The sequence below is a fragment of the Meira miltonrushii genome, assembly GCF_003144205.1.
Source record: "Meira miltonrushii strain MCA 3882 unplaced genomic scaffold FA14scaffold_5, whole genome shotgun sequence".
NCBI lineage: Eukaryota > Fungi > Basidiomycota > Exobasidiomycetes > Exobasidiales > Brachybasidiaceae > Meira > Meira miltonrushii.
Genome location: NW_020289947.1, coordinates 572,521 through 587,706, shown reverse-complemented (window position 1 = coordinate 587,706; position 15,186 = coordinate 572,521). Strand labels below are relative to the sequence as shown.

Sequence of the window (15,186 nt, the reverse complement as noted above, 5' to 3'; positions counted from 1 at the left end):
ACAACAATTCAATGAAATCCAATCATGATCAATCTTTGAAACGTCACAAACAAGCATAAGTCTGGTGGAGTAGATGAACAATAGATAACTGTAATATTAAGTGGGCAACATAAGCGCTTCATTTGTACCACCACTGTGTGCTTTAGCATCGAGCAGTCAGTCCATCGTGCCTAGAATTCTCCACGGCTATCTTAATTTACCCATGGTTCGGCATGCGTGATCTGTTGATTATTTAATCAGTTCTTCTTGACGCGTAAAGGGATTTGAATTCAAAGCCGCGCAATCGCTGGGATGATGCACAGTCCACACACAGACACACACACAAGAGTGTTGATTCAAAGTTGACCTGTCGATGCTGACGTTACAAGATTCATTTGCCTCCTCATTACCACAACGACTCTGTCCGGTCTACATAGCAACGATGGCAGATTCAGAGATGACACCAGCTGCTGCTGCATCCTCATCTGCAGCAGATGAGAAAAAAGAAGACAAGATGGATACCGAGGAAGAAAAGGTAAAGCCACAAGAACCTGAATTACCAGAAGAAATCTTGAAAGCAACAACTGAAGAGATTCAAACAAGAACAAGATTGCTAGAGAACGATATCAAAATCATGCGATCAGAGCAAATGCGATTGATGCACGAACAAAGCATGATGAAAGAAAAAATCAAGGATAATTCGGAAAAAATCAAACAGAACAAAGTATTGCCTTACTTGGTAGGAAATGTGGTGGAAATTTTAGAGATGGATCCTGATATCGATGAAGATTCAGAGGAAGGTGCAAATGTTGATTTGGATTCAAGAAGAAAAGGAAAATGCGCAGTCATCAAGACCTCCACCCGTCAAACGATCTTCCTTCCTATTGTGGGTTTGGTACCGGCAGATACTCTAAAGCCAGGAGATCTGATCGGTGTGAACAAAGACTCTTATCTCATTCTCGATAAATTGCCAGCAGAATACGATAGTCGTGTGAAGGCAATGGAAGTGGATGAAAGGCCGACAGAGACGTACACAGATATTGGTGGATTGGATAAACAAATTGAAGAATTGGTGGAAGCCATCGTTTTGCCAATGCAACAAGAACAAAAATTCAAAAACTTAGGTATCAAACCACCAAAGGGAGCATTGATGTATGGACCCCCGGGAACAGGAAAGACCTTGTTGGCAAGAGCATGTGCTGCACAAACGAATGCCTGTTATCTAAAATTGGCTGGACCTTCCCTTGTGCAAATGTTTATCGGTGATGGTGCAAAATTGGTTCGGGATGCTTTTGAGCTTGCAAAGGAAAAGTCTCCAGCGATCATTTTCATTGATGAGTTGGATGCTATCGGAACGAAGCGTTTTGACAGTGACAAATCTGGTGATCGTGAAGTGCAGAGAACAATGTTGGAACTTTTGAATCAATTGGATGGTTTCAGCTCGAATGAGCGTATCAAGGTTATCGCTGCAACAAATAGAATCGATATCTTGGATCCCGCTCTTTTACGTTCAGGAAGATTGGACAGAAAGGTAGAATTCCCTCTGCCAAACGAAGCAGGACGGGCGATGATCTTACAAATTCACTCACGTAAAATGACACTTGGTCAAGTCAACTTTGAAGAATTGGCTCGCTCTACCGATGAGATGAACGGAGCACAATTGAAAGCAGTTTGTGTAGAAGCGGGTATGATTGCTTTACGTGAAGGAGCATCTGAATTATCCCATGAGCACTTCGTTGGCGGAATTGCAGAAGTTCAAGCAAAGAAGAAGAATGAATTGTTCATGTTCTCGTAGTTTTTTTTCATTAGATGATAATACAATTTTGTACCCTTACAATACAGTTTTGAGCCAAGGGAGAAAGTGTGTCAAGATTCCAGCTTCACGCTGGGGTGCTCCTTGTTTGTTATACGATAATTCGCTTTCTGGAGTGCTCTCGACAGATTTGCCAAAAGTATCAGGAGCATCGGCCAGGATATCATATCGAGCGCCTTTCAGCCTTTGTACAATTTTGTGTAGGTTTTCATCGGTTTGACTTTCGGAAGCATTCAGGTTTGCTTCTTGTATCTTACCATGCTTGACATGCAGATTAATGGTAAAAGGTGCGACGTCGGGATTTTTGAAGCCAGTACTTGAGATTTTGTGAGTAAATTCTGGCGTTTGACCAAAAGTCCAATCCCATGAATCCATTTCCTCCCAACCTTTTTTGATCTCATCATTTATGAAATGATCATCAAAATATTCAACGCCGCTTGAATCTCCACCATAAGTACGTTTAAATTCGGAAAGAACTGATTGACAAAATGCATCATGTGTCAAGTGTGATTTTCTAGATGGAAAAGCTTCGACGAGATTGATGACAGGCGAAGAAACACTTGCAACACCTTTGCTATCCATATCTGCTCGCATAGGTCGCAATGCTGAACCTAGATCAGACAGATTGGCGGATAAAAGCATCGTTCCATGATGATATGCTCGTGAAGAGATGATCTTATAAGCGCTACCGGATATTTTTCGTTCCAGTCTATCGGTCTTTGATTTTCGTAAAGCGACGCAAATATCATTCCTATCATTGACGAAAGCACCCCTGTTCGTATCTCCAACATCAGATGCATCTGCAGCTTTGAGGTTGACCGGATCGCTATTCAACGCTCTTGCAATCAGTTCAGCATGCGTCCGTCGTGTGAATTTCTCCCTTGCGATATGAAAGCTATAATTTGTGTTTCCCAAATCATGATAAACTGCACCTCCACCACTACGTCTACGTACCAGACGAATCCCAAGTTCCCGCATCCGTGTCACATCTAGCTCATGCCACGGATTTTGATTTCTACCGATAACGATGCATGGTTGATTACGATACAAAAAAGCAACTGGTACTATTGCAGGTTGTGAACGCAGTAGATAATGTTCGATCGATAAATTTAAATGTGGATGATGTGATTTTGAAATGAATGCTCGGGCAATTTGTTGTCCCGCTGATGTAGCTGACATTCGTTATAGATCGGACCAGACCATCAAAGAAGAAGAAGGAGGCTATTAGAACGAGAGGTTTATCTTGGCGGAGAAGTATCACTTTTTCTTCTAATTGGTCCATGCACTGAAGGCTAAACGCGTAAAAAGCCAAGACGCACAACGAATCCATACCGTCAGGCACAGGCGAATGCAACAGAAGTCATAACTGTACTAGCCACCAGACCAGAAGGCTATCGTTTGTACAAATACATTATAATTATAATTTCATCTGAGCTTAGATAATAATGTACATGATCTTCAATTATGCTCTATTCATGTAATAAATGAGCAAATCTTGTTGAGCTTTATCGATTGGTTGTAAAATACCAAATAAACTTTGCGGGTCTCGAATTTTACTATTAGCAGCAACAAGAACGCCAACAGCTTGTTGTCGTGTTTCGATTTGACGATGTTTAAGTCCTTTTTTCACTACATGTTTGCATCTTTCCAATTGTTCTTCCACCAATTCGCCTGGCAAACGACCAAACAAACGAGCAAGCGTACGTAACGCTAACGTTAAAACTGCCACATTGGATTGTGATGTATCATCGGATCCATTTGTCTCTTGACCATCATCATCTAGACTCATACATTGTGAAAGAACACTGCGTAGCATTGTCACTCCAATAATCACATCCGTCTGATCTGTCCAACGATCTGCGATTGCTTGACAAGCGCTCTTGACTCCAGCAGCAGAAGGACCCGAATGATTCCTTCTGATCAAATCAATCAGGAGGTCCAACAAGTCACGTTCTTTGTCTAGTGCAGTAAAAAGACCGAATTGAAATTCCACAAGTCTATGCAAGAATACCAAAGCTGCAGTTTGCAAATCTTGTTTTGATGTTCCCGTGATGATGTCTTCCGAACGCAAATACTTGCATAACGAAATAAAGATTCGTTCGAACAAAGAACCTTCTTGCCACATCTCAATCGCAATACTATACTCTCGATTCGCTCCTGCATCCGCATCTAAACCTAGCAAAGAAGGTGTATCATCTTCTTGCATAATCTTGACGCCTTTTTGTGGTAATTTGAATTCCTTTGAGAGCGAGACCAATCCTTTAAACGTCCGCAAGGTGGCAGAACCAGTATACAGTTGAGCGACATAGCCATCACTTTCAGGTCTTTGCTTGACGGGCGAGAGGTTAGCATAATCTGGCTCTTCATCATAAAAGGTGGCATTCTCAAGCCTATCCGCTTTACCCAAGAACCATTTGACAGCTGATGTTGCATCCGGAGGAACAACTGTCCGAGTTATTGAGGTAGGCGGCTTTGAAGGTGGCTTTTCTGTTGCTGCAGAGCCTCGTTCTTTCTGTGTAATGAAAGGCGAACTGCCATTCTCGCTGCCATTTGATGGTGGAGGCTGTGTAGATCGTGTTTTCGCTGCCTTGCCTTCGTTCCATTCATTTGCAGATGGCGACGGTGACATATCCGTCGAAAGGCTATGAGAATGTCGAGCAGTCATTCCAGCTTTGCCGGAAGGTGGAGTTGAGTACATCATCGAAACGGGCCTTGGCAGCTTAGTCCGATTCGTAGGTGAACTTGGTACTTGACCATAAGAAGTATCTGCACCACTTTGGACAGATGATGCAAAGCTCATCGTAGATGTATCCGCAACAGTTGCCTCTCTTTCTTTCTCCGGCGTAGAAGGTGACAATACACGCGGAGGACTGCGTATCGGAATACGAGAAGGCGAAGATGGCGTTGATACTCTGACGGAGCGATTGAATTCATCCGTCGAAAGATCTGCATGCGGTAGAGAATCATTGGTTGTAGTTTTGGCCACAGGCGTGCTTACTGATGCAGCAGACTGTTGTTCGAATCGTTGAGCGATACTACCGTAATTCATATTGGTCGAAGCACCAAAACGACCTGCAGACCTATTGGATGCCATGGAAGACGTACTGGTCGTTCGTGATCGTGCACCAATCACAGAGCTCGTCGGACGTGCAATGCCAGAACGAGAAGCACTACGATTACCAACAGGACTTGATGGCAACGGAATTGAATGAGGTTGCACGGAAGCTGATTTCGTCGATTCCGAAGAAGCACGCGAGCGCAAGGGTGATTTCGGTGGTACCGGTGCAGGCGAGGGCGAAGGAGATTGTGCCAATTTCTGTCGAATGACCAAAGGTGGTGTAGAATGCAATTCTTCATCGTTCAAATCTCCTATACTTGGCGAACTCATCAAATCTTCTTCATCCTCATCTTCTGCCATCATCATGTCTCTTTCCGCTTGAATCTGTGCTTCCCTTTCTGCTTTCTCTTTTCTCTCTTTTGCCAAGGATGCTGCAGCCGCCCTCTTTGCAGCCAAAAGAGCGCTGGAAGGGCCAATTTTGTTGCTCGGAGTGCGAGGTGAGGCAATCGCACTAATAGACGGTGCAGCAGTACGTGAGGGTGCAGGTGATTGAGGAATTGGTTGGCCTGCAGGTAACCTATTGGATTCAACTTGCTTTTGTATGCTCATATCAAGACTGTCAAAGATCGTCCGGGCTGTCGATGGCCAAATTTGCTCAACCCTATAGAAAGCATTACGTGCCGATGCACGAACGTCCTTGTTCGGATCTGCTAAACCTTTCTTACAAATAGTGCTGATAGCATTCAATCCGCCATGTCCTTCTAAAGCGTGCTTGCGATGCTTGCCATGAACGCTCAAGATGGTATCCAAATGCTGACACATTGCTGCACGCGTACCAAAGTTCTTATCTTGCATTCCTTGACCAACAAGTTCAAGGTATTTATGACGATAGGTAACGTTCTTAAGAATTTCACCTACCGTAGCCTGAGAAGCATTGGCAACAATCTTCTTCGTGAAACCGGCCATGCGAATCAATGCGGTAAGGAACGTCTCTGCTTGCGCTTCCAAATCATCCCCCATCTGTTGAGCCAGCTCTGAAATAAGTGTGATACCATGAATGCTCAGCGTGGTACGTAGACTTGCAACGGCTTTCAAAATGCCCTCGCTTAACAATCGTATTCCTGCTGCAAAAGCCGAAGGGTGGGAGTGATATGTTGATGTTTTCAACATTCCACGTATTTTTAATACATCTTGTTCACGATTCTGCCAATTGTGCTCGGTTTCTTTTCCATCAAAGTGTGGAACCATTGTTGCAAACGCTCTGTCGAGCTCATGCGAAGATGCGATGTATACCGGTCGAATATCGTTCTCCTTTGCATCGCCAGCACCTCCCATACGTGAAGCACTTCTCGATGCACTTCGGGATGATGGTCCTGATCCTGCCTCTTCAGCGGCCAATGCTGCGTTGAGGGTACTAAAGCGATTTGAAGAAGTGGTTGTCGGAGGCTTCCGAACGGCATGCTCAGGTTCATGAGCAGGTTCTGCAGACGGGACACTTGCGCTGAAGACTTGTTCAAGGATCGCATCAACTGTCTGTTTCCGTGTACCTTTCTTTTCCATCTCTTTTTTCAGCTCGGATTTTGCAGTAGGCGAAGCGTTTGAGAACAATGAGATCACAGTCGTTCGAGATGCTTCACGTACATTAGCATCAGCATCAGATAGATGATCAACCAAAGAAGGTAAGAATGGCCTTAGTGGGAATTTCTCGATCGATTGACGTAGAACGGGAAGCAAGAGAGTAATTTGTTCTTTGACTCTTGCTACTTTTGAAGTTAAACCTGATTCGATCACAATTCGTTCAAACAATGCGAATGGTGTTTCATGTGAAGATCTGATAGAAGAGTGATTTGCGGCTGTTGCAGCTAGAGGTGTTACTGCAGAAGCTGCTTTGGCAATTTGAACAATGATGGCTTTTGCTGCTTCGCGAGATCGATCTCTTGTATCACCCAGACAAGCGAGGAGGGGTGGCAGTAGTGTTTGCATCACATACCGTACCCGATGCAAGCAATGTCCATCCTGTCGAACGGTCAATCTGTCAGTGATAATTGGCAAAACACCGAGTACTTTTGCAGTAACGAGAGGATTGGCTACCTTTAGCTGAGCTCGAAGACCATTTACGATTTCATCATGAACGTCAATTAGTAATTCACTTTCTTCTTCTTGCTGTTCTAAGAACGCATACAAATTTTGCAAAGCTGAGATTCGAGTTTGTGTACTGTTACCACGTTCCAAAGCGGCCAGCAAATCGCGCGATTTTGTTATTGCATCTTCATCGTCCATCCTTGCCTTTGTGTTGCGATCATATGAACGAACTATTCTCGAATTATTGTAAGGGATTGCAATTGATGATGGCGGTTAATCAAATGTTGCAGCGGTGTTGTTTCTTAGCTTCTTGCATCTAACCAACACAAAGGCGTGTACAGTCTTATGCTGCATTTCATCACCGCGTATAGACTCTGCTTCTATTCCCGACCGTTTACGCGTAGTACATCTTACAGACAGATGCAGGCACAAGTCATAACATGATCATCAAATCACACTCAATGAAAAGGACACTGAAGCTTGTTTATGATTTTTCTGTACATTTAGCTAACATCTATTTCATCTAAAGACACTATTACATCACAGAACCCGTTCCCAATCCCAGTCCTTTGAGACCGGCAATATAAAATCTATCCAAAGCATCACGACTACGATCTTCTTCTTCCAACGGAACTCCTTCAAGAGTTAAAGTAAGCTTTGTAGAACTTTCCCCTTGTGCTAGCGTTGTTGTCAATGTTCCAAAATGATTAGGAGGCCATTGAGGAGCTCGCCATTTTTGTACAAGTTTGTTGGTGGGTTCGATACTGATAATAGATCCTGTCACATTTCCATTGAATAAGGAGAACGTCGATCCGGGATTGAGAGTTAGTTGAGCAGGTGCACGAGTCCACATTGGAATTCTGCCTGGATTTGTGAGCAAGTCCCAAAGATCATCACTTCGAATACTTAGATCGGATTCAACATCCACCTTTGTCGTGCTCAATTTTGATGATTCTTCCTTCTTTGGTGCACTGCTGGTGGAGGTAGATGTGGCTGCTGTGTTTGATGAGGTTTGGGCTGCACTAGTATCCTTTGGCGTGCTCACACCACTACCACCTGTCGGTGTTCCTTCATTCGAGCCTTCATGACCGACGTCCTTTGCATGTGTCGCGACCAATTCATCTCTAAATTTGTGAAAGTATGGCAAGAGTGAAGGTGCCAAATGTGATCGAACAGCTTCGAGCATAGATTGAGTGGCTACAGAAGTAGCACTTGTCATTTCGACTCTATATTTGTATTCTTCTCCTTCATCTTGAACTTCATGTGAAACTTCCGGGAATGAGATTGTTCCTTTTGCTTCTGTTCCTTCTTCACTTTTACCATCTTCCAATCTTCCTGACCAGTCCAAGGTTAATTGACAATCATAAATTGTAATCAATCTTCCTTTACGATTTCCCAGTTCAACATCACCTTCAAAATGGGATATAGAGTCGATCTTGACATTTCCTTTTTGTGGTTTCGTAAGTTCATGTGTTGCTCCTACAAGATTCTTTGTGAAATATTCTTTCGTCCAAGGTGTTGCATTTTTGGTTTTCCAATGATAATGTTTATTCCAGCTTGACATTTTGGCAAGATAAAGATGATGATGAAGAGGATGTTGATGTTGGTGTTCGGATACAAGTATACTTTCTTCTCAAGCTTCTCTCTTCATTCACCGCCTTAGAAGCAGGTCGAACAACAGAGAAAATAGCGCCGCCCATTCAAGCTGTGGAGAAATTAGACGCGTAAAGGGGACACTGATTACATAAGATAATTACACAACGGCTACTTTTACATTATTCAGCGATTCATCTTTGATCAAATTGATCCCACGGTACATCTTCCTCTTTGTACTTCTGCGCTGGTCTCTTCCAAGTGATGATGTTCGCTTTCATACCTTCAGGCAAAGGCTTCTGCGATTCATGTAAATCGTTCAAACACATTGGCACAACAACTCCTAATTCCCAATTATTTATGGAAAGCTGAACTTCACCTCCTTTTTTGCCGGAAGAAATATTTCCCCATGCAGCCTGTGTGAGATTGTGAGAGCCCATATATGCCCATCCAATAATCTCGTTCTCATCAGAAGGAGAAGCTTGTTCACATCCTTTCTTGATCGCAACAATCGCTTTGTGGTGCATCATAATATTTCCACGCAATGAAACAGGTTGATGTAGTAGCTTGATAAAACCTTTTTCGATCGACACTTTCTTCTTCCCAAAAAATGTCAGAGCTCCACTAACACCTTCAACAGATTGCTTTTTCACCCATGAATCAGAAGGGAACAATAATCGCATCGGTGGCCATTGTTCCGATTCTTTGCATTTTGTTGCCGATGCCCAAGCTTTGACAGCTTTTGCGCCTGTAGGTAATGGTAAGTGCTTTCTGTAATCTGCTCCTGTACATATCAGGTGAAATTGCTGTAGCCATCTTGGAGAATATGAACCCATCGAAGATCCCTGCGCCTCAATATCTACCTCTAACATCTTGTTTCCCAAAATTTCACGTACGACTTTGCCTAAACGACCGATACCTAATTCTTCAATCGCTGCCCATCCTGTCACGGGAGTAAAGGTGGGTATACTTGCAACAATTCTCGCCTCACATTTTGAACTCATGTCGTACGATTCCATCATACGCATTGCATAATGTCCAGCAGGAACGCTGAGTGAGCTCAATATCCTTCTCATTTGCTTGCCGTACTCGGACGTGGTGTCCTTCTCGTCATTCTTGAGTCGTGGAAAGTCATGAATGAATGCGGTATTCTCTATTCTTCTCCAATCATAGTCCACCAAATTGCCCGACAAAATCATCAACCTCAATCGGTCTTCGTAGAACAAGATGATGAATTTCATATGCATCGTTGTATATTCACTCAGCCCTCGTCTTGGAACGACGAGACGAATCCAATTGGGCAGTTGTGGATGTAGAGGAGCATACACGCCCGCCTTTAATTCTCCTTGTGCCAGTGTGATCATTGTGATCTCAGGAGCTGATTCACCCTTTGGAAACATTTGTGACAGCCATTGAATATCTTCACAGAACGTAGCCATGATCACATGGGTTAAGCCATTTGCACGAAAAGGTGTTGTAGGACGTAGGAAATCTTCGAATGGTGTTCCAGGTGCAGATTTGGAGTGAATATTGAAAGATTTCTTGATTGTTCCAGACCAATACAATGGAATATCCTGGCTTTCTTTGCCGTTTGACCTATTCCCACTTTTGACTTCTGTCCTTTGTGGTGTTACCTTCTGTACTTTTGAGCTAGAGCCTGCAATGCTAATCGTATCGTCATCATCCTCTTCAGGCAATCCTGCTTCTCGTCTTCTCTTCCTTTGTCTTTCCAATCTTTCACGTTCCATAAGAGCTCTATCACCTATAGCTGCCATGCTATTTACAGGTTTGACTTCATCTTCGACTTGCTTCTTTGCTCCGTCATTCATCAAAACTTCATCGTCAGAATCATCTAGCACGATCGCAGTACGACGATCATTGCCTTTTTGGTCAACCATCACCTCTGCTGACCGTTTGCTTTGATGGTAGTAAGCAAGATGATTTATGTTTGTGCGAACAGCAAGACCAACACAATCAAAAAGCTAAGCAAGTTTAACTGCAACAATTATACTCTTGCATCAAGGCACTATACCAGTCTTGCGTGTCTCTCTAGCCTCCACTCCAACAGGAAGGTTATATCGGAGGGCGTTCGTTCCTCATTTCCTTTTGTTCGATATATGAATACACTCAAGCTTGTGTACCACCGTCACCCTCTAAAACATGGAAGACATTAACGTCCGCCTTGTGGCATCTTTGGTTGTCGGTGTAACAGCTACAGCATTTGCTGTTCGTCAACTTTCAGGTGATCAAATCCAATCACTCTTTTCATCTCGCGCAAAAGAAAGGAGACATATTGCACCTTCTGTTAAAGCAAAGCTTGCACTTTGGCGTAAACTTGATTTACGTTCATTACAAAGTTTGACATACTTATTGGCAGCTTTTGGACCTAAAGGTTACAATGCTCCAGGTTGTTCGCCTGGTTGTATGATCGCTTCGCCTTCACGTCCTGAAGATCGTCCTGGCGGTAAAGATGAAAATGAAAATTACTTCTTTCAATGGCCAAGAGATTCAGCTTTATGTTTACGTGAAGTGATTCGAAGAGCTATCCTTGCCGAACAAGGACGTACGGTAGGCGTTCAAAATGAAAATGCGTTTGAATTACATACAATCATTCGTGATTTCGCAAAGATGAGCATCAAATTGCAACACACTGCCAATCGTTCTGGTACCTTCCAAACCGGCGGCCTGGGCGAGCCAAAGTTTAACGTTGACGGCTCTTCCTTTGAAGCTGATTGGGGTCGTCCACAAAATGATGGTCCTGCTTTGCGTGCAATCAGTATGTTATTCTATGCAAATTACCTTCTCTCCATCGATGATAAAGAGGCATTGGACTATGTTCGCTCAACACTTTACCGTTCATCAGCCGCTACTTCATCTTCTTTGATTAAAGATGATTTGGACTACGTCGCACGTGCATGGCAAGAGAATTCATATGAATTGTGGGAGGAAGTATCAGCAGACGTAAAGAATGGCGGTGGTCATTTCCATACACTTATGGTTCAACGTCGTGCTTTGTTAGCAGGTGCACAATTTGCCGTTCGTCCAGAGATTGGTGATGCATGGTCAGCAGGTAGATATAGAACGGCAGCAAAGGCAATCACAAAACATTTAGAAACTTTTTGGAATCCTGAAGGTAAATTAGAACGTGAAGGTGGACCTCAATACGAAGATGGTCCTTTGGCAATTCATTGGGACGATGATAGAAATTTAGGAAAAATTCCAAAGAAATTACTTCATAAACCTCACGTTATCGGTACGTTAGAACGTGTAAATGGGCAACCAAAACCTTGTCAAGTGGACGTTGCTGTCCTTTTGGGCTTCACTCACGGCTGGGATGGTGATCTGGTAGGACCTGAAGAAGGCAAAGAAGATGGAGAAGATGCTAATTGGTCACCTTGGAGCGATCGTGCATTGGTCACTTTGGATCGTTTGGTGGATGTTTTTAAGATCGTTTATCCGATCAATGCAAAACGTTCTCCTTCAACCGGTGTCTTGTGTGGAAGATACCCTGAAGATGTTTATGATGGCGTTCAACAATCGATCGGACATCCTTGGTTCCTTTGTACGCATGCGATTGCTGAAGTACTTGCGATCACTGCTCAACACTTTGCAGCTTTACCTTATTTACCAATCGTTGTGACGAAAGAAACGCAAGATTTTTGGACAAAAGTTGGAAATGCAGCTGCAGGCTGTCAAATCGAAACTAATATTGACGTTGGCACGTTCAAACGTGGTGATCCAATCTATGAACAACTTACTGCAGGTTTATGGAGCATGAGCGATGCTTATTTGGCCGTTTGTGATGAATATGTTGGAGAGGCAGATATGATGAGCGAGCAAATCGAAAGAAATCGTGGAAAGATGCGTGGTGCAAGAGAATTAAGTTGGTCTTATGCATCTTTCATGTCTGCCATCGCTGCACGTCAAGGGCACTTCTTGGGTTTACGTTCATAGATACCTCATTACCACCTAATTGAGAGAAACCTATTGTTTATACATGCAATATTTTTTAAATTCATTGATAAAAATACAAATACACATACAGTTTTTCAGTCAGGTTCCACTTTGACTTTTTCTGCTGTGAAGGATGGAGAGCTTTCCCAACGATGAAATACTCGAGGTTTGAAGGGAGCGGGATGCAAAGCACTTTCTTGCTTCTGCGCTATAGCTTCAAAGCCTTGAGGGATGTGGGAGTTCGATCGGGTCAGAGACGATTGATGATCTGCATCAGATCCACTGCTATCGGACGGTTGCTGACGTCCATTATGCGAAGTTCCGTTCGTGTGACCATTGGCTCGTAGCTTTGACAATCTTTGAGCGTCATCTCCTATCCTTTCGTAGAACATCAAGAACGGATTTTGACTTCTCACATCTTCCAATGTACATTGCTTTACGCTATCATCCGATATCCGATACCATCGATCACGATCTCTAGCAGGATGTAGAAGGTCGTCTAATCCATCCAGTTGCTTCGTATTACCATTCTGATAGGAAGCTTTCCGTCTTCGGAAAGAGACATAATGGCCAGATGAGTGATTTCCATAATGAACAACGATTGCAGATAAGCGGTATCTCGTCTTAGTAAAAGCTTTAGGTTGTTGGTATGTATGCCCATTCGTCACATATCCGTCACTATCGGTTTCCATATGATGACCATTAGTAGTGCTACTCTTTCCTTTTTTGCCTTGAACAGACCATAAATCTGGGCCAGCACTTTCGCCAATTAATGGAGTTGCTCCTCTGCTTATAGGTCTGTCACCACTCGTTGTCAAATCACCTCCTGTAACGATACCCGACAGGTCAAGTTCATCATCAAACAAAACGGCAGCATTATTTTTGCTCGCTCCAAATGAGCTTGCACTATAGCTACTTCGATTGAGATGCAATACCAACACTCGCGGCGTTCTGGCAAGCATGACTTGTTTCGTTGCAGCTCTGCTAAACGTTCGATCAAGTTTGATGTCGTTCAACGACAAGATTTGCTTTGCTTCCACCTCATCTTCCGAGTAACCTTGAGCTAAGATCTCTGTCAAGATATCTACCTTGCCTTTCATATCTTTCGCCTTCCTTCTCTTTGCGCCGCTCTTCTTCTTTGTCGATAAAGACATTGCATGTCCATTGGGTGTATTTGACTCTTTCGGTGATGACGCATTGGCTGCTTGGCTTTCAAGATACATTGATTCATCCTTGAGCCTGTTGATTGTTCGTAAAAGACTACACCGAAAGCATATCCAGTCGACTACCTCTAGCTTGCTCCAGTGTGCCAAGCATGCTTCAATTGTTGTAGCTGATCCTGGCCGAACAGCAACATTTAGGCTGAGCTCGTCTGTTGGATAGTGGCGAACTGCTTCAACATACCCACAATCCAGACAGGCAGTACGCTGTGCTACCAGAGCCCTGAATGGGTTGCTGAATGGAGTCAAATTTGTGCTTGTTGGTCGTATCGATGGCAGAAGAGCAGCCTTGAGACCTGATGCATGTGATTCGAGAGCTGCATTCCGTTCGGCAAGGATCGCATTCATCTCGTCATCTATAGCACTTGTCAGAAGGACGAGCAATTCATGAGCGTCTTGTTGTTGATGAGCATAAAAGAATGACCCGACATTTGTTTGTGGTAATTTGGATAATGCGTCAGTCAATTGTCGTGGAATCACTGCATGTCGACTGGTGGAAGGTGTGTTGAGTTGCAAGATCAAATCATACAATGCATCAGTCACAGGAGTTGGAACGTCCCATTGCTCTGCCTGTTCGATAACTTCTTTCAAAACATCTTGAACAGTTGCAATGCTCGTGATACTCTGTAAGGTGCTGTTCAAGAAACAGCTATTACCCGTATTCCAAAGACCTGCATAATGTTGGCCTTGGCCGTTTGCATGTGAAGCAGATCGACTGCTGCTAGCAGAGTTGGGAGTCTGTTTCCTTCTCCTTCCACGCGAGCCTCTGAGTGGATTGAGTGCGTAGGAATCGTCAGTAGAATCGTCAAAAGTGCTTCTTGCTTTATAAGATAGTCTAGACGCCAGGTTGAGTCCGATACTCAAGGGAGCATGAATGACACTCATGATGTCTTCCAAAAGAGTTGACCAAAAGGCTGCACCTTCGAATTGAATGTAGAATAAAAGTCGTACAATTGGATCGGGCAAGTAAGTTGTGATGATCTCCTCCACAGTAAGAGTTGGACCTTTGTTTGCTGATCTTGTTTTTATGAAAAGCCAAGAAGAGATGCAAATTACTGCCAGTGTTACACAAAATAGTGCAATTTGAACCCAAAACGTATGCAAAGACGGAAGGAAGCCGAACAGTCGATATAGTTGTGCCTCTTGTCCGTCAATGATGATAAAGTTATCCTGCGAAGTGATTTTATGCAAATGTTCCTTGTATTCGGAATAGGCTCCTTTTGCTTCGATGAGTTGAATGGCGAAATAGCAAAAAGCAATAATAGTGAATAAGGATTGATTGAATCTTGTCGATTTTGGAACGAGCATGCTCATTCTGCACTAAATTTGCTCAAAGTATTTGTTGTTGATCCCATCACAATAAACTTGCTCGCAATTTTCCTTTTTGCTGTACAATCCTGGCCATCGGCCCAAATGATGCTGTTTATTTGATAATGTTCATGCAAATGTGTGGTTGTATGTTGATTAGGGATGGATGTGTACAATGC

General features: G+C 43.4%; 7 protein-coding genes across 7 annotated transcripts; 2 read left to right on the top strand and 5 right to left on the bottom strand.

Moving 5' to 3' along the window:
- Positions 1 to 557: 557 nt before the first annotated feature.
- On the top strand, positions 558 to 1,837 carry FA14DRAFT_162364 (26S proteasome subunit P45). Its single transcript, XM_025499563.1, has one exon. It carries the CDS (start codon positions 614 to 616, stop codon positions 1,772 to 1,774), a length of 1,161 nt encoding a protein of 386 aa, XP_025352412.1. The 5' UTR covers positions 558 to 613; the 3' UTR covers positions 1,775 to 1,837.
- On the bottom strand, positions 1,811 to 2,971 carry FA14DRAFT_169020 (Lipoyltransferase and lipoate-protein ligase; the record flags this gene model as incomplete). The annotated part of the gene is made up of 1 exon (XM_025500180.1): positions 1,811 to 2,971. The coding sequence occupies one exon, from the start codon at positions 2,969 to 2,971 to the stop codon at positions 1,811 to 1,813; it is 1,161 nt and encodes a 386-aa protein (XP_025352411.1).
- A 216-nt stretch (positions 2,972 to 3,187) lies between these two features.
- On the bottom strand, positions 3,188 to 7,197 carry FA14DRAFT_174954 (ARM repeat-containing protein). Its single transcript, XM_025500567.1, has one exon. The coding sequence runs from the start codon at positions 7,128 to 7,130 to the stop codon at positions 3,255 to 3,257; it is 3,876 nt and encodes a 1,291-aa protein (XP_025352410.1). The 5' UTR covers positions 7,131 to 7,197; the 3' UTR covers positions 3,188 to 3,254.
- Positions 7,198 to 7,399: 202 nt separating this feature from the next.
- FA14DRAFT_162362 (uncharacterized protein) lies at positions 7,400 to 8,522 on the bottom strand. Its single transcript, XM_025499562.1, has one exon. It carries the CDS (start codon positions 8,494 to 8,496, stop codon positions 7,468 to 7,470), a length of 1,029 nt encoding a protein of 342 aa, XP_025352409.1. The 5' UTR covers positions 8,497 to 8,522; the 3' UTR covers positions 7,400 to 7,467.
- Positions 8,523 to 8,664: 142 nt separating this feature from the next.
- FA14DRAFT_162361 (phospholipase D/nuclease) lies at positions 8,665 to 10,445 on the bottom strand. Its single transcript, XM_025499561.1, has one exon. The coding sequence runs from the start codon at positions 10,421 to 10,423 to the stop codon at positions 8,720 to 8,722; it is 1,704 nt and encodes a 567-aa protein (XP_025352408.1). The 5' UTR covers positions 10,424 to 10,445; the 3' UTR covers positions 8,665 to 8,719.
- A 240-nt stretch (positions 10,446 to 10,685) lies between these two features.
- On the top strand, positions 10,686 to 12,479 carry FA14DRAFT_127025 (Six-hairpin glycosidase; the record flags this gene model as incomplete). The annotated part of the gene is made up of 2 exons (XM_025496772.1): positions 10,686 to 11,782; positions 11,927 to 12,479. 2 exons carry the CDS (start codon positions 10,686 to 10,688, stop codon positions 12,477 to 12,479), a joined length of 1,650 nt encoding a protein of 549 aa, XP_025352407.1.
- Positions 12,480 to 12,489: 10 nt separating this feature from the next.
- Positions 12,490 to 15,167, bottom strand: FA14DRAFT_162360 (cysteine proteinase). The gene has a single exon (XM_025499560.1). It carries the CDS (start codon positions 15,011 to 15,013, stop codon positions 12,575 to 12,577), a length of 2,439 nt encoding a protein of 812 aa, XP_025352406.1. The 5' UTR covers positions 15,014 to 15,167; the 3' UTR covers positions 12,490 to 12,574.
- Positions 15,168 to 15,186: the final 19 nt, after the last annotated feature.